This window comes from Drosophila simulans, chromosome X, assembly GCF_016746395.2.
Source record: "Drosophila simulans strain w501 chromosome X, Prin_Dsim_3.1, whole genome shotgun sequence".
Classification (NCBI taxonomy): Eukaryota; Metazoa; Arthropoda; class Insecta; order Diptera; family Drosophilidae; genus Drosophila; species Drosophila simulans.
This window is the reverse complement of record NC_052525.2, coordinates 11,325,356-11,343,746: the sequence shown is the minus strand read 5'-3', so window position 1 is coordinate 11,343,746 and position 18,391 is coordinate 11,325,356. Positions and strand designations below refer to the sequence as shown.

The 18,391-nt window shown below is 44.0% G+C and overlaps 5 protein-coding genes across 6 annotated transcripts; 4 read left to right on the top strand and 1 right to left on the bottom strand.

Annotated features, from left to right (window-relative positions):
- The first annotated feature begins 75 nt into the window (after nucleotides 1-75).
- Nucleotides 76-2,227, top strand: LOC6725724 (nudC domain-containing protein 1). Its single transcript, XM_016172711.3, has 2 exons — nucleotides 76-1,534; nucleotides 1,593-2,227. Exons 1-2 carry the CDS (start codon nucleotides 277-279, stop codon nucleotides 2,075-2,077), a joined length of 1,743 nt encoding a protein of 580 aa, XP_016039002.1. The 5' UTR covers nucleotides 76-276; the 3' UTR covers nucleotides 2,078-2,227.
- A 139-nt stretch (nucleotides 2,228-2,366) lies between these two features.
- On the top strand, nucleotides 2,367-3,565 carry LOC6740087 (transmembrane emp24 domain-containing protein 3). The gene is made up of 2 exons (XM_016180825.3): nucleotides 2,367-2,513; nucleotides 2,595-3,565. Exon 2 carries the CDS (start codon nucleotides 2,672-2,674, stop codon nucleotides 3,302-3,304), a length of 633 nt encoding a protein of 210 aa, XP_016039001.1. The 5' UTR covers nucleotides 2,367-2,513; nucleotides 2,595-2,671; the 3' UTR covers nucleotides 3,305-3,565.
- Nucleotides 3,566-8,702: 5,137 nt separating this feature from the next.
- LOC6725722 (histone-lysine N-methyltransferase 2D) lies at nucleotides 8,703-12,170 on the top strand. Its single transcript, XM_002106688.4, has 2 exons — nucleotides 8,703-8,863; nucleotides 9,037-12,170. Exons 1-2 carry the CDS (start codon nucleotides 8,714-8,716, stop codon nucleotides 11,902-11,904), a joined length of 3,018 nt encoding a protein of 1,005 aa, XP_002106724.3. The 5' UTR covers nucleotides 8,703-8,713; the 3' UTR covers nucleotides 11,905-12,170.
- Nucleotides 12,171-13,025: 855 nt separating this feature from the next.
- LOC6725721 (probable cytochrome P450 28c1) lies at nucleotides 13,026-15,300 on the bottom strand. 2 transcript variants are annotated; one of them, XM_016173784.3, is made up of 6 exons: nucleotides 15,083-15,300; nucleotides 14,667-15,012; nucleotides 14,198-14,608; nucleotides 14,020-14,143; nucleotides 13,500-13,960; nucleotides 13,026-13,212 (listed from the first exon to the last, which is right to left on the bottom strand). In XM_016173784.3, exons 1-5 carry the CDS (start codon nucleotides 15,268-15,270, stop codon nucleotides 13,512-13,514), a joined length of 1,518 nt encoding a protein of 505 aa, XP_016039000.1. In that variant the 5' UTR covers nucleotides 15,271-15,300; the 3' UTR covers nucleotides 13,026-13,212; nucleotides 13,500-13,511. The 2 variants fall into 2 exon arrangements, with proteins under 2 accessions (XP_016039000.1, XP_002106723.1); XM_002106687.4 differs by having other exon boundaries at nucleotides 13,026-13,960.
- A 1,461-nt stretch (nucleotides 15,301-16,761) lies between these two features.
- On the top strand, nucleotides 16,762-17,350 carry LOC27206351 (protein new-glue 2). Its single transcript, XM_039297050.2, has one exon. It carries the CDS (start codon nucleotides 16,769-16,771, stop codon nucleotides 17,216-17,218), a length of 450 nt encoding a protein of 149 aa, XP_039152984.1. The 5' UTR covers nucleotides 16,762-16,768; the 3' UTR covers nucleotides 17,219-17,350.
- The last annotated feature ends 1,041 nt before the right edge of the window (nucleotides 17,351-18,391 follow it).

The window sequence follows — 18,391 nt, the reverse complement described above, 5'->3', positions numbered from 1 at the left end:
AAAAAACACAATTTGTGACTAACTAATGGTTTCTATGCTATTTTTTTGTTTAGTTAAATTTCAACCAAAAAAAATGGAATCTTATTAGATTTTAAAATTATCAAGGTATCGTACATATCCCCCACTCATCGATCAGAAGTCGATAGGAGCCCTCGCCCGAGCTGTCATTCCTATCCGGTCGACTGCCGATTTGATTTGATTTGTTTCGGAATATCTATTTCTATTTGTTCAAAATCTGCATTAAAATCCAAATAAGAATTGGCGTAGTAACCCAAGATGCCGGTGGTGGAACTAAAAGTGGACCGCAACCTAGTGCACTCGGACTTTGCTGGCTACAAGTTGACATTCGATCCGGTGCCAGTTCTTCGGCAGGAACATGAATATGAAGCCCACACGGTGCAATCGAGCAGCAATCAGTTCTCGCTGCTGCACACGGAGCTCTTTGCCCAGCACAATCACCTGGTAGCCGATCCATGGATGCGTCACTGCAGCTACTTCTTCAACAACCGCCATCAGCTGGTGCAGTGCAACTACGATCTACAGACTGGAAACGCACTTGCCCAGCGCGTTGTCCTCACGGTGGACTATAACGATCAGGGCGATGAGGAACTACATCGGCCGGGTGACTACAACTACACAATAGTTTTCGTTTCGGAGCGATTCTGTGTGATCTGCGACGGTATGACCAGTTACCATCTTGTGGACACCGGCGACAGATCGCGCACCGGTGTGCAGGATTGGGAACGGATTACACGCTCGCCGGTAAATAATAACAGTGGTAATCGCGGCTTCGCACTCTTCGATGCCCGGCTGGATGTGCTGCAGGAACGCAAGCAGATCTCGCTGGTGGCCGGTCATGTGGCACGCCGTGATGCAGTTGGCCCAGATCAGACGCACGTCTATTACATGGACTTGACCTGGGCACGGTGGACTCTTTCGCCCACCAATAAGGAGTGGTCATATAATATCTGTCAACGGCTGGAGACCACTGGCTCATTGCACTACTGCGCCTTTGAGCCTCGCGCCGATTCCCTAGTCATTGCCAGCAACCACGATGTTCAGACTCCCGAGGAGCGTCGGGCAGCCGATGAAGCAGCCGCTGCCCGCTTGAATGCCCCAGATGATCACGATGGCCAGCTGGAAAATGGTGGCCCACCTAGTTATAGCTGGTCCCAAACGGATGATAATGTGCTCATTTGTTTCAATGTACCATCAACTGCATCCGCTGAAGAGTTTGACGTGAGCGGTTCTAATACCACTGTCGTTGTAAAGCATCTGGATGAGGTTATATTCACCGAAGAGTTATACGCCCGTGTGGTAGATGATTTAAGTGCATTGAAGTTGGCTGATAATGGCCTAGAATTGTCACTTACCAAGGCGGAGATTCAGAATTGGCCACGTTTGCTCGCACAGGAGAATGATGACGTACCGGAGGAAGTACATCCAATTCAAGCTCCACCACTGACCATTCCAAATCTGCAGGATCCCGTTGAAGAATGCGACATAATATCCGCAGATGAAGAAATAAAGATGGGTGAGCATTCCATTATATATCTGCTGCATATGCTTAATAATAAATTTTCTCCTTTTAGTACGCTTCAATTTGACCAGCAGGAGCATCACCCACACTGTTTTTCTTGGTCCTCCGCCACTGGTGCTCACCACCACGCTGCGTCCTGGCTTTCCGGCCGCCTTTTCTACCCGCCAGGGCGTCGACGCCTCCATATGGCTACAGATGTACCAGCCCAGTCGTCCGGATGAATGGAGTGTCCGCCACGAGGGCCAGCTTCACGCCTTCGGCTACGTGCAGGCCTCCAAGGTTGTGCGGAAATTCACCGTCTGCAGTCCGGACTTGGATTACGTGGTCATATGTGATCCTGTTCGCTATCTGCTCCTCTACTTTCCGTCTCGTAGCCCCGCTGATGGTCTCCGCAGGCGCAACGGACCTCCCGTCACCTTGGGTAAACAGAACTTCATCACCTTGGACGACGCCATAGAAGAGATTCTAGGCATAACCACAGCAAACAATGTGATCACCATTCTCTCCAACCGAGAACTGGTACGCCTGCAGGTGTAGACCGTGTTCAGCTACCATTGGAAAGTAGCTTTTCCTTTTTTCTCCATTTACTTTTAAAAAATTTTGGCTTCACAATTATAATTCTGAAATGTATATTTTTAAAAATTAATAGACTTACAACAATGATGACGAAATAAAATTTTAAAAATATATGGTTGTATGTATTTTTATTGTTTATTTAAGTTTAAGTTTATTTTGTAGTGCCTAACAAATTTTGATAATGGCGCCAAAATAAACGAGTGGCAACTCTGCCGCTCACAGTAGCCGATATTACCTACGTGGGTACCCAGTGCTGCACAGCGAGTGGCGGAAAAGAGTGTTGACACGTCAGAACCCCGACTTATCGTGCGGCGATAACAAAGAACGCCGACTGTTGGCGATATCGATAGCATACCACAAATAACAAAAACACGTCACGTAATCCGGACGGAGGCTGGTGAGTAAATGGAATTGGAATGACAGGTGGCATTGCATTTGGCCGGAATCTTGGCACTAACCGAGCGCATTTCTCTTGCAGCTGAAAGAATAGCAGGCGGTGAAGCAGGGAATCATACGAATCCAGCAGGGAATACCAAAAAGCAAAAAGGGCGAACCATGAACACACAAATCGTTGTACTTGCGGTAGCTCTGATGATGCACTGCATCTCTGCCGTCGAATTCACCTTTGATCTGGCCGACAACGCGGTGGATTGCTTCTACGAGGAGATCAAGAAGAACTCGAGCGCCTACTTTGAGTTCCAGGTGTCGGCCGGTGGCCAATTAGACGTGGACGTCACCCTGAAGGATCCGCAGGGCAAGGTCATCTACAATCTGGAGAAGGCCACCTTCGATAGTCATCAGTTCGTTGCGGAGACAACGGGCGTGTACACCGCGTGCTTTGGCAATCAATTCTCGGCCTTCTCGCACAAGATCGTCTACGTGGACTTCCAAGTGGGCGAGGAGCCGGCTCTGCCCGGTGTGGATGAACATGCCACGGTGCTCACACAGATGGAGACATCGTCGCAGGCGATTCACAAGGGCCTCAACGACATCCTGGACGCCCAGACGCATCATCGACTGAGGGAGGCGCAAGGTCGCAAACGGGCCGAAGATCTCAATCAGCGGGTTATGGTCTGGTCATCCGTGGAGACGGCCGCAGTCATCCTGATCGGTCTCGTCCAGATTCTGGTGCTGAGGAACTTCTTTACGGACCGAAAGCCCAGCCAGGCGCACTACGGGCGGCTCTAGAGGATCGGGTTTCATGTTGGGATCTAGCTTAGTTCAGAGCCCTCGGATGGAGAGGGTCTCCTCCAATACCCAACTGTCCAAATCCCCCGAAATGTTGTCAATCTCGTCTTAGCCACAACGTATTCATTCCTCTCCCCATCCCCCCCTCAAGGGCGTTTCTTTTTCGGGAAAAAAAACCCCCCAAACGACACATGTAATATTTTTTGTTAAGACCCCACCCGGTAAAATACATAAAAAACCAGAACTCGATAGCTGAAGGTACTCACAAAGCGTTTTAATAGAAGGGGGTCAATCGGGCATGAATCTCGACCAGAAGCAAGGAAATCGGACAAAGAATCGAAAACCCCTATTGACTTGATCTATATTTCGCGCTGTAAAAGTATCTAGCACTATGTAAATCTATCTTAATTCCAATCTGGACACCAAATCAACTGAATTTTCATAAGATATATCCTACATATCCCATTTCAGATGGCGTGGCCGCTATTATACTACATAGATATAGCTCAGATCTGTACGTATATATATATATATATCTTCCAAAATTCAGCTGAGTCAATAGAAAAGAATGTTAGCCGCGTGTGAGAATAGGTGGTATTAGAAAGTGTACTTTAATGCAGAATTCATATTAGCTTCACACGGAAATTAAGTTTCAGTCTCTATAAAGGAAGTTAATATACAGATATGACATCAAATTGAATGGATACAAAGATACAAATTAAAGGAACCACGAATATGATAATTGCAACACGTACCCATCAAGTGGAATAAAAGGGATATACTTATCAGAAACGAAAAGTTATCATTGATTTTTATTAATGCATTAATCTTGTTCGTGCTATCAATCTTATCGGCATGATAATTATTCGTGCAACTTGGTCAACTTTTGAGATACATTTGGGCTTGCAAGCTGATAAGAGGATATCTCTTCGCACCCCGTTATATCAAAATGGTATTGGGTATTTTGAAATCCGTACGGATTCGGGTTACTAAACGACAATTATGCAAACCAATCTATTGCCACCGCCGAATGTAATAAATCTTTTTAACCGCTTTGTGTACGGACTGTCATCTTTTGTTCGCTGATCTTCATTGACTGACTCTTGGAATTTCGCAGATCTTTTGTCAAGCGCATATATGGCATTGCCAAATATATATATATATATATATATATATGGCCAGATATCAAATGCGATGAATGGTATGCAAATAGCGCCGTTTGTCCGCCGGCCAATTAATAGTATTTAAATCAGTCCAAAACAATGACAGTGACACATCGTTGGTAGTAAATTGTTTATTGCCCCATTCAGGCAAATAGTGCTAAAGCAAAAACGATTTGGCAAAAATGTTAACTCTTTTTCTTTTAATCAAATGTATATTGAATGATAATATTAATGATAAATACACACTTTATCCTGTGGGTACTTTTGTTATCAGTTTATTGTTGTTTTTGCTTAACAACTACTTTGCAAAATATGAAATATTCTAAATATCCCATTAGTTAATAGTATTATTCATACATTGAAATTTCCTTGTTGGCTTGGTTTTTTCCACATTAATTAATTACCTGGCGCGCTGGCCCTAAACGATATTGGCCCAAACGGAATTCGCGACTTGGCAACAACAGATGGCCAGCAGCAGCTTAAGGCCAAAGTGAAAGGGTTAACCGATGCGAAGGACTTTTGTAAATGAATTGAGTCAGCGGATCCGGATCGATTGATCCCCCAAAAATGGGGTTAATCACACTTGGGGTGCCAATTACCCAGTTATAATGATAGTAATAACTAATAATAACCGGCACACGTGTCACAGTTTAAATCGCAGACCCAGAAACCGATATGAAACCTTAATTACATTTCATCAAGTATCTTTCATCGATTAAAGCGTGCTCAATGTGTTATCTACATTTCATCATGTATCTTTCATCGATTAAAGCGAGCTCAATGTATCTATGTATCTCTGTTCTGGCTTATATTTTATTTGAAAAAGTACTAGGATATTTGTATAGCCTACAATCCTTTATTGCATAAACAATCGTTGATTGATATAAATTATTCATGTGCAGCAATTAAATTTTGGCCAGCGGGCGGTAATTAAAAACTTTGAATTCAAAAGTTTCCCAAGTTTTGCATGGCGTGGCTCAATAGATAATGGTCAATCAATGAATCGTCACTCCGGAGGCCCCCAAAACAAATAAGCCCAAGCTTCCTAAAGCGCCACGCCCATTTTTATGTGAATTTCAATCCCTGTCCTCCCCACTTTTTTTTGTTGGACAAGAGGTCGCCGCTTTGGCTGCCGGAGTCACTACGGGTTTTATGTGTCAATTAGTAATCCGACGACACCGGTTCATCCGTCAAATGGGCGATCTTGGATCGGATGCTGCGAGGGTTGCTCAGTAACTACTGGAAAATGGCAAGTAATATTCCTTATAGGTAAGCAATGAGCGAATTATGCTTGTTATATATTCAAAAGATTGGGCAATTCATTTTTAACTATTAAATATTCTTCATTTAGACACTGATTTCTAAAAGAAAAGTTTTCTAAACTAAAAGATTTCTGAACTGAGTCTGTAATGAAAATGTTTCTATGATTAATATATATATATATATATTAATAATATTATAGAAAAGTTATAGATCTGCCCTCTTGGCAGACGCATTTTTAAAATCGATTCGGTTTCCCTTTTCATTTCGTTTTCATTTTTCGTGTCGTGATTTTTTTGTGGTAGTAAGTTTGTTTATCTTTATCGTCTTTGCTAAATATGTGCAATGCACTGAAAGAAATAATAGTAGCAATAAAAATGATAATTTATTGATAAGTACTTTCAGTTACCCTTCTCTACAGCCTAAAACAAATATAAAAAATAAGAAATAAGATTAACTAGATACAACCGGATATATCATAAATGGTATTTTTACATTTTTTATATATGAAGAAACACCTCGTTTCTTTCAGTGCAACCTGTTGCTGTTCCAGCTCGAATATGGCACAAATTCAATACTGGTAGATATTCCAATAACTATGTAAATCGACCTGAAATGGCCCACTAATGGGTGGCGATGTTTGTTAATGTGAATATATGTATGGATGTACCATACATACATATTAAAGTTTTTGAGCATTTTAACATTTTCACAGAGAACCGGAAAGAGAGAGAGATAGAGTGGCAGAAAGAGAGAGACGGGGAGCGAGAAATTAAATAATTAACAAGCCAGGCAATATGCATATCAAATTTTGTAGTTATGCCAACAAACTGCAGGGGAACACTCATAAATAATTAATAATGCATATCCAATGCTAATTCAACTTGAGCCCAAATTTATGGCCCAAAAGAATTGAGGATGAGTCGCACGAAAATTCCGGATTGAGTTACAAATGCATTTCATAACTCATTTTGAAGAGATTCCTTTGATAATTTGATTAAATGGTTGTAATTACTGTGGCAACAAGCGTCATTTGATTAAAGACTTAATAATTATAAGCACATTTAAAACAAATTATAAAATAACATAGTTATTTTAAACTTAATATTGATGAATATATAAATATTCTTGCTAAATTATATATATTACAAAATAAAATACGTCTTTAAATTAAAACTTAAAGTTTAAGTGTAAATATTTTATAAAAGATAATTAAGCAAGCTAATACTCCATATATAGTTTATAATTTATCTATAATGAGTTCTTAAGCTGCTAACTTTTTCTCATTTTTTCTAAACTATTATAGATCATGTCAAAATATGGCCATAAAACATTTTGAAATAATATGCAAATAATTGTGCAATTTCCACAATAAAAAAATGTTCACACATTGTTTTATTTAATCAGTTAATAAGTATCTTTGGGCCAGACCCTTTTGACCATTTCGATATTGTTTGGCCAATATTTCGATTCAATTCAATTCGATTCAATTATTTGCATGTCCCGCCTTTGTTGGCCATCTCATCTGTTGGCCAAGTGGTTGGCGATCGTTTTGGCCGTTTTGTGTGCATTGGCCAGTTGGCCAGTCGGTGGGCCAAATATGCATAAAATATTTGAGCCAAGATGGGTCAAGGTTTTCTCGATTAGCGGCGCGAGGGGGAAATCCCCCCGAAAACCGATCGCCATGGGAAAATTACACGCGTTTCTGCGGAAAACCAAATGAAAGATACATATGTGGCTATAATGGTTATACAATCCAATCTGTTTTGTTGTGATTGGTATCAAAAGCCTATGAATAGAGTCATGTTTTATGTTGTTTTTTTTTTTTTTACTAGGCGATTTGTGAATGGTTGACATTTTGGTGGGCCTAGTTTCGATTTTTGATGCATAGAGGTGAAATATTATATTCGAAAGATAAAATATATATTTTACACTGTGTAAATATATTGCCATATAAAAGTACTGATAATAATTGCCTTCCTCATTAAAAAGGGGTTTTTATATATACTAAACTTTAAAGCCATCGTTAAATATCAACTGATGTTGCACAAGAATCTACGAATATATCGTGTTTAGCAGGTGGTATTATTTTTTTTAAACTTTATTCGCGACTGAGGTGAGGCGACATGCTTATCAATGTTTAATGTTTAATTCATAGGCCCTCGAAAAACAAAAAAAAATCAAATAAAAATAAAAATGAAAACCCAACGAAATCAGCCGACACGCATTGCTAATGACAGGTGTAATAATTTTTGGCAATGCCAGCCAGATATTTTAGCAAGCATTTTGCGAAACGCGTATCTGAATCCGAAGTCGAGTCCGTATCCGTATCCGAGACCGATGCAAATGCAGAGCTAAATAGCTAATAACAGGAAATCCAAGCCAGTCGATAACGAGCCGGAGTATTGCGCAATCCGGACGGAGAACGCACTGACCACCGGTGACTGATGTCCCATGTCCGAGGCGTTTTGGCGGCAGGCGTATTAGTTACATCCGCCCAAAGCACACGGCTTCGGGAATTAGTCGGCATGCACTGCGAGAAACTGAAGTAAGTTGGAAACGGAAAAATCATTCGCAGCGATCTCGATTTCAGAATTTCAAGATATCGAAACCCGACATTGCGATCGTTTTCATCTCAAAATCAAGCAGGTTAGCTTATAATTGATTATAATATAATAATTATATTATTAAATAGTTAAATCAAACTTTTTTTTTGCCAATATACTATGTACGGCCTATAAATTTTTCTGCGTGTAGCTGAGCGGCGATAACTCAATAAGCGGAATCTGAATATCCGAGCGAAATGCGAACGAGCAGCCACAGCGCAACTATTCGAAAATGTTGCGCAGCATCCCATGGTAACTAGCCCCAAACTAATGAAAGGCCCCCTTCTGTCCACTGACCACTGACCACTGGGCCGCTTGGAGTTTGGAGCTTGGCGAAAGATAACGAAGGTTCGACAAACAGGGGGCAAAATGATGCGGAGATGGAGAGATGGAGATGTCGATCGATGTCGATGAAGATGCGCCGACTAGTTTTCGGATGGCCCTTGTATAAAACGCGTGGCTGGGTCAATGGGGGCATCATTGATCGGTTGGACATCGAGGGCTCAAGCACGACCACTGTGAAGATGAATGTAAGCAGGGCACTTGCCCATGGCTAAGGATTACCATTCAGCCAAGGATCCATTTGCATTCCATTCATCTATTCATCCATCCATATGACAGTGATATAATATCCATAAGTTCTTTTTTTTCTGTGACTCAAAGTATTTGTTTTGTGTTCTCTTACGATTCGTTCTCGGTGAAGTTCTTTGGCGCCTTCATTGCGCTCGCCATCTGTGCACTATGCGGATTAACCCAAGCGGATATATCGCTCAAGTTGCGACAGCAACAGCAGCAACTGCAGCAGCAGCAACAACAGCCGCTGATCACCAAGGAGCAATACTACAAGACGGGCGGTGGCTTCCAGGAGAGCAACTACGGCAATTCCGGCTATCAGATCTTTGAGGTGCACAACCATTTCGCCGCCAAGGGACCCGCCTATCTGCCGCCTCAGGGTCAGGCTGCAAGTGGTCATGCCAACGATGATAGCTTGGACTTGAGCTTCCTCAACTTCCCCGATGCGCCAGCTACAGCGCCAGTTGCCACTTCGGCTGCAGCTGCTCCTGCAGCAGCTCCTGCGTCGATTCCCGTGCCCTTCCCTTCGAGCTACCAGCATGATTTCCAGCGCAAGGCTCCGGCTGCATCCTCGGTGGGTTACAGTGGTCAGGCCTATCTGCCACCCACGGCTGCCGCACCCATTGTCCAGCAGCAGCAGCAGCAACAGCAGCAACAAGTGATTCAGCAGCAGGAGTATGTGCAGCAGCAGCAACAGCAAGTGGTGCAGCAGCAAGTGATTCCACAGCAGCAACAGCAAGTGGTGCAGCAGCAACAGGTGCAACAGCAGTACAGCCAACAGAACTACGAGGCACCAGCATATCTGCCACCCACCACCAGCGAGGCAGTTGCTCAGCCAGTGTCCAACTACCAGCTACCAACTACCATCAGCTACCAGCAGCAACAGAAGGTCTTCCAAGGACCAACATATCTGCCACCACAGCAGGAACAGCAGCAGCAGGTGCAGCAAGTTCAAGAGGTGCAACAGCAACAGCAGCAGCAGCAGCAGCAAGTGCAGCAGATTCAATCCGTTCAGCAGCAGCAACAGCAGCAGATTTCAGTGCAGGAACAGGGTCAGGAATACCGTGCTCCTGGCTATCTGCCACCTGGCTACGAGTTCTCCAATCCCGATCAGTTGCCCGTGTCGCTCAGCCAGAGTGTCGCCACCTCGCAGAGTGTGTCGTCCGTTCAGAATGTTGCCACCGCACAGAGTGTTGCATCCGTGCAGCAGACTGTCGGCGAGTATCGTGCTCCTGGCTATCTGCCACCTGGCTACGATGAACCACGTCCTCAGGCACCAACTCAGATCACGTACCAGCAGCCACAGCAACAGTTGCAGCAGCAAGAGTTGCAGCAGCCACAGCAACAGCTGCAGCAGCAACAGGTGCAGCAGCAACCTCAGCAGCAGCAACAGGTGTATGCTGCTCCTACACAGGCAACCATTAGCAATCCTGGTGCCGGTGCCCTTCCCGATGGCTATGATTTCGTTAAGCCCGAAAATGCCGAGGCAGCCATTGCCGAGCTGCACAGCCTGCAGACTCAAACCAAACTGCTGAAGCAACAGCAGGAGCAGCAGCAGTTGCTGTTGCAACAGCAGCAGCAGCAACAGCATCAGCAACAGCAACAGCTGCAGCAACAGCAGCAGCAGCAACAGATCGTGGTGCAGTCTCAGTTGCAGGTTGCCCAGCAACAGCAAAACGCAGACATCGTCTATGGTCGCCCCAAGTCGCAGCAGCAACAAGCTTTGGCTCCTCAAACCACACTTGCAACATCAACTGCCGGCAGCTACCAGCAACAGTTTACGGCTCCTGCTTACCTGCCTCCAACTGTCACTGCCCCAGCTCCATCGCCAGTTGCAGCTCCTGCTCCCGTTGCCATTCCAGCTCCTGCTCCCCTGGCTGCTCCTGCTCCAGCTCCAGCTCCTGTTGCCGTTGTCCAGGCTACAGCTACTTCAAGTGCCTACCAGCAGCAATACAGGGCTTCTGGCTATCTGCCCCCAGCAGTGGCCGCTCCTGCTCCTGTTCGAGTTGCTGCTCCGGCTCCAGCTCCTGCTCCTGCTCCAGTGCATGTTTCAGCTCCAGCTCCTGCTCCAGCTCCTCTGCGAGTTGCTGCTCCTGCTCCCGCTCCCGTTCGAGTTGTTGCTCCTGCTCCAGCTCCAGTGCGTGTTGCAGCACCCATTCCAGCGCCCGCACCCGCTCCTCGCGCTCCCATCCACGTGAGTGGACCCGCTCCCATTGCCATTTCCCTGCCAGCTCCAGCGCCCACGCAGGTGACACACATCCACTCCCTAAGGAGCTACATGAACACCGTGCAGCCCTTCGCACGCTATGCGCAGCCAGTCAGTCTACGCCAGCAGCAGCAGTATCATCATGTCCAGCAGCAGCAGCAGCAGCAGCAACAGGTCATCGAGGTGGCGCCCATGTACCGTGAGCAATCGAAGCGTCCTCGTTTCTATGCCCCCGCCTACGTGAGCAACGCTGTGCCCCGCCAGCAGCAGGCCCAGCACCACCTGCACCACCACTACCATCGCGTGGTGCAGAGCCAGCAGAAGCTGCAGCCCACGCTGAGCTTCAAGGCGCAGCAATCGCTGCAGAAGTTCATGCCCAAGGACGTTCAGGTGGCGGTGAATGTGGCCATGGCGGCGACGGCGCCCGTGGTGGCACCACCCGCCCTGCGTGGCAGCTCCCGTGTGCGCACCGTGCAGATAGTGAAGCCACATGCCACACGAAACTTCAAGGTGCTGGAGCAACTCGATCAGGCTGGTGTGAAGACGATCAAGATTCTGGGAGCGACCAATGAGCAGCCGCAGGGACGCCATCAGGTGGTCAAGGTGGTCACCCAGAATGCGCACAGTGGTGCGGAGAGTCATGTGCAGACCGTCAAGATCTATGACGATGTGCAGCAGCCACTGCGATTGCTGCCGCAGAGCAATGCCTACTTGCCACCAGCGCGTCCCAGGGCGCGAATTGTGCGGCAGGCGTCGAAGCCACTGCGTCTGCATCCTGTGGCCAGTCTGTAGAGGATTGGGCCAGGATTGGACCCGGGCGCAGTTCCCAGCACTGATTAGTTGTTAATATATCTATCTCATCCATCCAGCGTCTGCACTGCACTATTTTTTTTTTTTGTTTATTATTCTGCATTTTAGTTTTTGTTCCAACTCTGATGTCGATGTTTCACCTCATTTCGCAGGAAATTTCTGTGCACAAACAAGCGATTCAAATGGCCAATCATCGCATTCGAAATCAAATCATTTGCATGCAACAACAACCGATTCGAATTTCTTACCTAATAAATTTATACTTACGTAAAATATGTAAATAATTTGACTGTTTAATTTCGTTGGGGATTGGGCTAATCGGAAATTGGAGTTGGACCTTCAGATTTTTATGGCCAACAGAAAATGGGTTGTGCATTTCGAGTTTTATTCGTTTCAAATTGGTTTCGATTACAAACTCAAAACTCAGTATTCACATTAATCACTTGAATATTCAAAGATCTGTAGTAGCAACTTTATGAATCATTTGCATTGCATTTTAAGCAGTTTGTGGAATCATTAGTTCGAGTAACTATTATAACTATTATTACTTTAAAACAGCCATGTGAACAAATGTTGTGGCATCTCTATGATTGCCACTATAATTTAGACGATGTCTCTGATCCGAAATTATTCATCCCAAAAGGCGTGTCAAAAACAAAACTCTCTCCCAAACGCGTGACCTTCGTGGATTTTGTGGTTTCATTTTCATTTGGGGGCTGTGGACAGTGGGCTTTTGACGGGTTTTTATTTATTTGTTTGCTTCCGCTCTTAGTAAGCGGCTAATAGTGAAAGGCCAGACCGGATTTGTGGCCTACACGTTCCATTTTTCAGTTTATTCGTGCTACGATGACAATTATTCGCACCTTACTCAATACCAAATATCGTAGGCATAAAAAAAACCACATGATTTTGCAAGTAACTCATTTAAAGTTATTAAGAAAATGTTGTCGCCATTGTGAATAATATCATTAATATTTATTAAGATGCTCCATCATTTGTTTTGTTTAATTAATATTAAATTGAATTAATATTCAGGATTTTTTTAGGGTAATTAACATGATTTTGAATTAAAATTCAGGATTTCTTTGGGGTAATTAATATGATTTTGAATAAATATTCGACACAATTCTTGAATTATTCGGGTTACACCACTTTCTCTCAGTGTATGAATGCATTTATTTCCTCCGCCCTTTTGATGAATTATAATTCCAGTGTTTTGACATCGCCCGATGACATAATTCCCAGCTGAATGCAGCTAAACCCTGAGCCTAACAAAAGCGATGGTCCACTCTAATTTCCATTGATGAACCATACAGAGATGAAAAGAAAATACAAGTCTTTGAAAAGTTGATGGAAAAGCCCATGTGTAAAAAAAAATATTAAAAAAAAAAAAAAATAGATCAAACTGAAATCTTTTCTAGCAAACAATTAGAAATATAGAATTTAGCCGAGAATATTATATTTTTAAACTTACTAAAAGGTTTCAGTTTATAGTTGTTTAAATTCTCCTGCACTTAACCCCTTCTACAGCTTAACCCTTTTTTGTGTTTCTGCTGCAACTTCTTTCTCGAACTTACTACTGGATCCATCTATTTCTTAGTCACATTTTCCCGTGCGACGAACTGCAGCCAAATGCCGCCCTTGTGGACGCCCACAAAGATCAGGGGATCTAACTCTGTGCCATTGAGTGTCCGTGGACTGACCAGGACCTCGAATCGCTGGACAATGGCCGCCAGTGCGGCCTTGGCCATGGCCAGACCCAATCGCATCCCGACACACTGACGTGGCCCGTTCCCGAAACCCAAAAAGATGCCCTGCTGTTTGCAGTTTTTCAGACCGCCGTCCAGGAATCTTTCGGGTCGGAAAAGATCCGGTTCCGGATACAGATCCGGATCATTGTGCAGGGCGTAGATGGGCACCATCACATTGTCGCCGGGCCTCAGCCTGAGGGGTTCCGAGTGGTGGCTACCCCGGAGCTCGTACTCCTTTGTGCAGGTCTTTGATGCCCAGCCGCCAGCCGGATAGATTCGTAAGCTTTCTGAATAGATAGATGGATGTGATATTTGGTACTTCAATGTTCCATGACCCATGACCCACCATTAAAGCAGGCACTCAGATAGGGCAGGTCTATCAGCGCATCCAGATCGGGCAGATAACCATCGGGATTGACCAACTGGAGTTCCTCGTACAAACGCCGCTGGCAATCGGGATTACGACCAAGCTAAGTGTATATCTATGAGTTGAAATATATCTAATACAAGATGAAGCAACTTACCAGCAGAAGACAATGGGCAATGCTATTGGAGGTGGTGTCCAGGCCGTCGAACATGAAGGTCATGGCATGCGAGGCCATGTCCTCCTCGCTGAGATCCAATTCCCTCTGCATCTCGAGCAGATGGTTGATGAAGTCGTTGCGATCCTGGTGCTTGGAACGGCGCAGGCGCAGAGCTTCGCTAATCATCTGGCTGTAGAATAGATCGTGGGAACGGGGAAAGACCTTGGGACGCAGCCAGCGCGGAAGATTCGGGAAGAGGCCACGGACGGCGCCGGCAATGGCCAATCCTCGATTCTCGGCGGACATCTCGTGGTTTTGCCGCACAACCGGCAGTGGATTGTCGGTGAAGGTGCGCGCTTGGATGCCCAGGACGCAGTCAAACAGCGATTCACCCGTGAAGCGGAGACCCAGCTGGACAAGAACGTCGAGCTAGTGCATCCTTTTCGAAGAAGTTTCAAGTGATACTCACATCAATGCAGTCCAGATCCTTGCCGCCAGCCGACTTTATCGCAATGAACCGACAGAGATCCTGACAGACGCGCTGCATGATGGCATGAGTGGTCCGGATGCGACCATTGGTCAGCAGGGTGGAGAAGACCGCGCGCTGGTGGCGCCACTCCTCGCCCTCGAGCACGAAGGGATTGAGGGCGACCAAGCGATCCTTGGCGATGTCCACCATCTGGGAGGCATCGTTGTTCTCGAAGTGACTGAACGCGCTCACATAGATCTCGTAGATCAGGCGGGGTTCCAGGACGAGCAGCTTGGGTGCACGCAACAGATAGCAGCCCACATAGCTATGGGTATTCCTGTAATGCCTGCAAAGAAAACATAGTATGGGTCGTAATTTCATCCACTAAAACCCAACTCAAATATGAGGATACCCACATATAGATATCGCGCATGTCCATGGTGAAGTGCTGGCGTGGCCAAATCATGTTGGGAAAGGAACCGAAGAGCGGAAGGGCTCTGGGCTCCGTGACTCCGCGCCGCCGCCAGTGGCCAAAGTTGGACACCAGAAAGGCGTAGATCGCGCCCAGCAAGGTGGCAATCCCCAGTAGAAGCGATCCAAACATGACGACGTTGTAAGCGAAACTGAGTGGATGAAATTGAATCGGATACGCGCATCTGGGGGGCACAAGGAGACCGGCGGAGATTGGGGATCTCCTCCGTAGCGTGCTTCCATTCCCCATACATATACTATGCATACACTTATTATTTCCCATTTTGCAATGATCTTATGTGGGTTTTGCGTGTCGCTGGAACTTAGGAGGGGTGCCATTATCGAATTAACCAGCGAACTGCTCTTATATCAGAACAACTAAAAGTTGTTCAAGCAAAGGTCACAGGTCACAAGCAAGTTAGGATCAGCGGTAGTGAAAGTAACTGCCAACAACCTGACAACCCTGAACGAAGCAAAGTCAAGAGTCACAAGACAATCGCGGAACACTTAATTCAACAAAAGAGGCCATTGTCGAATGTTTAGTTGAGCTGCTTTTTATTCGCATATTTGAGTGTAAATATTTATTCACGAACGACTCGTGCAAGAAGAAAATTCCAAGCAAAGCATTTCTCTCTTTCGAAAAACGTCAGCGAAAAACACTTGCAATTTCGAATCGCGACAGATTGCCATCTTCTGTGCCATTTGCGTTGTGACGAATGCCATTAGATGAGGTTGCTTGTTTGTCAGCTTAGTGAACTAATCAATCAACTGCGAAATCGAGTCTCTATTTGGGGATTTGTGCAGTAGTCTTTTGCTTCATCAATCATCCAAGATTGTTCCGTGATTGATGGTATTATGTAAACGAATTGCTCCAATTCCGGATAAAAAATGGAAAAATAAACAAGTATTGCTCTAAGATTATATATTATATTATATTATATATTCAAATATAGATATTAAATTTTTTTTATATATTTATTAAAAAATATATATATAAAAGTTTTGGTTACTTTCGAATACTTTTGATTATAATTTATTTTCAAATATAGGTAGGGGTGGTCTTTAAGTGTAGATCCCACTATTAAGTGTAGATCCCACTAGTCAGTGGCATTGACATTGTTTCGCCAGACGAATCTCGAGACCAGACCGTATCCAATGGACTCCAGCTCATCATGAAGAGATCTTGGCCAGCTTTTGAGGTGATGATTCCGCTGGTCTGCAAGATATGCGAATCCCTAATGATATATTCTAATATATTGTATCAGATTCATATATCTTATATAATAAGAACCAACATTTTCTCAAAAACTGCCTACAAAAATGAAACAGAACTATCAAACAAAATCGCAAGTGCAAAAGATATTATTAAAATGCCTCACAGCTCCAACAATGCTTTAATTACGAACAGAAGTTTTACCCTCGATTTTGGCAAATAGTGCCAATTATGTGACTCGTGTTCTTTGCAAATAGCGAAGATAATGAAACAATGCCATGGATCGGAGCACCGGAGATCCAAGACAGATGACAAATGGGGGGCTTGTATTTGCCCTGGTCAAATAAAAGTTTAATCTTCGGGTGGTTGGATGCTGGTTAGATGCCATAGATATGGGTGCTATAAAAGCCTGGTTAGAATGAAGCGAAAGACACAGTTCCAAGTGCCACTGCCCCAAAGCAACAAGATGCGATTCCTCTGCGTACTGATCCTCGCCTGCCTCCTGGCAGTGGCACACAGCACCTCCACTCCAGCTGCTTCACCACCAGCTTCTACGCCGACTCCAGCAGCTTCTACGACGACTCCCACTGGTTCAACTACTTCACCTACTTCAAGCTCTCCTTCAACTTCGTCGTCCTCATCATCCACGGTGACCACCACTACCACGACAGCTGCTCCCACGACCACCACCACCACGGAGGCGTCCAGTTCATCATCGTCGAGCGATAAGAAAGTTCGGCACAGGAGGCACTACGTCAACCGGCGCCACAGGAAGGACAAGAAGTCCAAGAACAAGAACAAGAAGAGCAAGAAAAACAAGAAGGACAAGAAAACCAAGAAAGTCCGACGTACCCGGCGCAGTGGTTAAATATTTGAGTCCTTTCCCTCGAAATCAACCCACCGATCGCAGCAAAATCTATGATTATATCACATCGTCACATTTTTTTTTTACCAAGTAAAGTAATTGAAAAACATTGAAAAATACAATTTCTAAATCGAATTTTAGTTCTTTTAAGGGATTATATAATAATATATACAAAACACTTTTTTAAAGGGAATAATTATACTCAAAATCCTTGCAGAGAAAAACGATAGTTGTTGAGTTTTTAAGTTTATGCATTTATTATTATTATATGGTGGAATCAATTCTAGAATCGACCTCTCAAATGAATTCTATGACACTTTCGGTTATACAAATGAATTAAAAAAGATAGATTTTTTTGTGATTTTTCTCTTATAGACTTTTTTTTTTGTTTGATTTTCGATTAACTAAAGGGGAAAAACATGCGACGACATGAAATGAACATCGGGATAAGATGCCCACATAAACGTAGATATATGTATATGCTCATATATTTAGGTATAGGTTTTAAGTAAATGGTCTGCCAATTTGTGTATCTATATGTCTATATATATATATATATATGTGTATATATGCGAAATCATATCCGTAGACTTAGTTGGCTAAAATTTGTTGCTGAAAATCGAAACACAAAGTGAAGACGACAGTTGCAAGTATAAAAAATATTTGTATGCTTCTCGGTTTCTCCTTGCACAAAACCTTCAATCTCCTCTCTTCAATATTTTGTTATATAAAATGTTCAATCTTCTATATCCACAACCTCAACCTGGCCAGCAGTATGCGTGTGTGTGTGTGTGTATGCTTTTTGTATCTATGTTTGATTTCAGCGACCTCAGTTTTGTATCTTTACCCTTTTTACTTTTAGGTGGAAACAGGAAGCGGCAACAAGAGCAAATTCTCGTTGCTTATCTGCGATTGATTTTTGATTATTTGTGGGATGGGATCTCTTAGTATGCTCATCTATAATATATAAATGTGTAGATCATTCGTTCAACGTTTATAAAAAAATATATATAGTATATATGTTTTGCCATGAAGTTTGAACTGTTCTCTCAAGACTTTTGTTTCTTTTTTCTTTTGTTGGGTTGTCGTTAATGCACCAATGTGGAAATATTTATACTATATGTATATCTGTAAATGGATATGTTTAAATTTTCTCATCTATTTGGGCAACTTTAT

Coding starts and splice junctions, on each gene's coding strand:
- LOC6725724 (XM_016172711.3), top strand. CDS start 277: ATGCCGGTGGTGGAACTAAAAGTGGACCGCAACCTAGTGCACTCGGAC. Junction 1,535..1,592: donor AGATGAAGAAATAAAGATGG/GTGAGCATTCCA, acceptor TTCTCCTTTTAG/TACGCTTCAATTTGACCAGC.
- LOC6740087 (XM_016180825.3), top strand. CDS start 2,672: ATGAACACACAAATCGTTGTACTTGCGGTAGCTCTGATGATGCACTGC.
- LOC6725722 (XM_002106688.4), top strand. CDS start 8,714: ATGGAGAGATGGAGATGTCGATCGATGTCGATGAAGATGCGCCGACTA. Junction 8,864..9,036: donor CGACCACTGTGAAGATGAAT/GTAAGCAGGGCA, acceptor TTCTCGGTGAAG/TTCTTTGGCGCCTTCATTGC.
- LOC6725721 (XM_002106687.4), bottom strand. CDS start 15,270: ATGTTTGGATCGCTTCTACTGGGGATTGCCACCTTGCTGGGCGCGATC. Junction 15,013..15,082: donor GACATGCGCGATATCTATAT/GTGGGTATCCTC, acceptor TTTTCTTTGCAG/GCATTACAGGAATACCCATA. Junction 14,609..14,666: donor AGGATCTGGACTGCATTGAT/GTGAGTATCACT, acceptor GTTCTTGTCCAG/CTGGGTCTCCGCTTCACGGG.
- LOC27206351 (XM_039297050.2), top strand. CDS start 16,769: ATGAAGCGAAAGACACAGTTCCAAGTGCCACTGCCCCAAAGCAACAAG.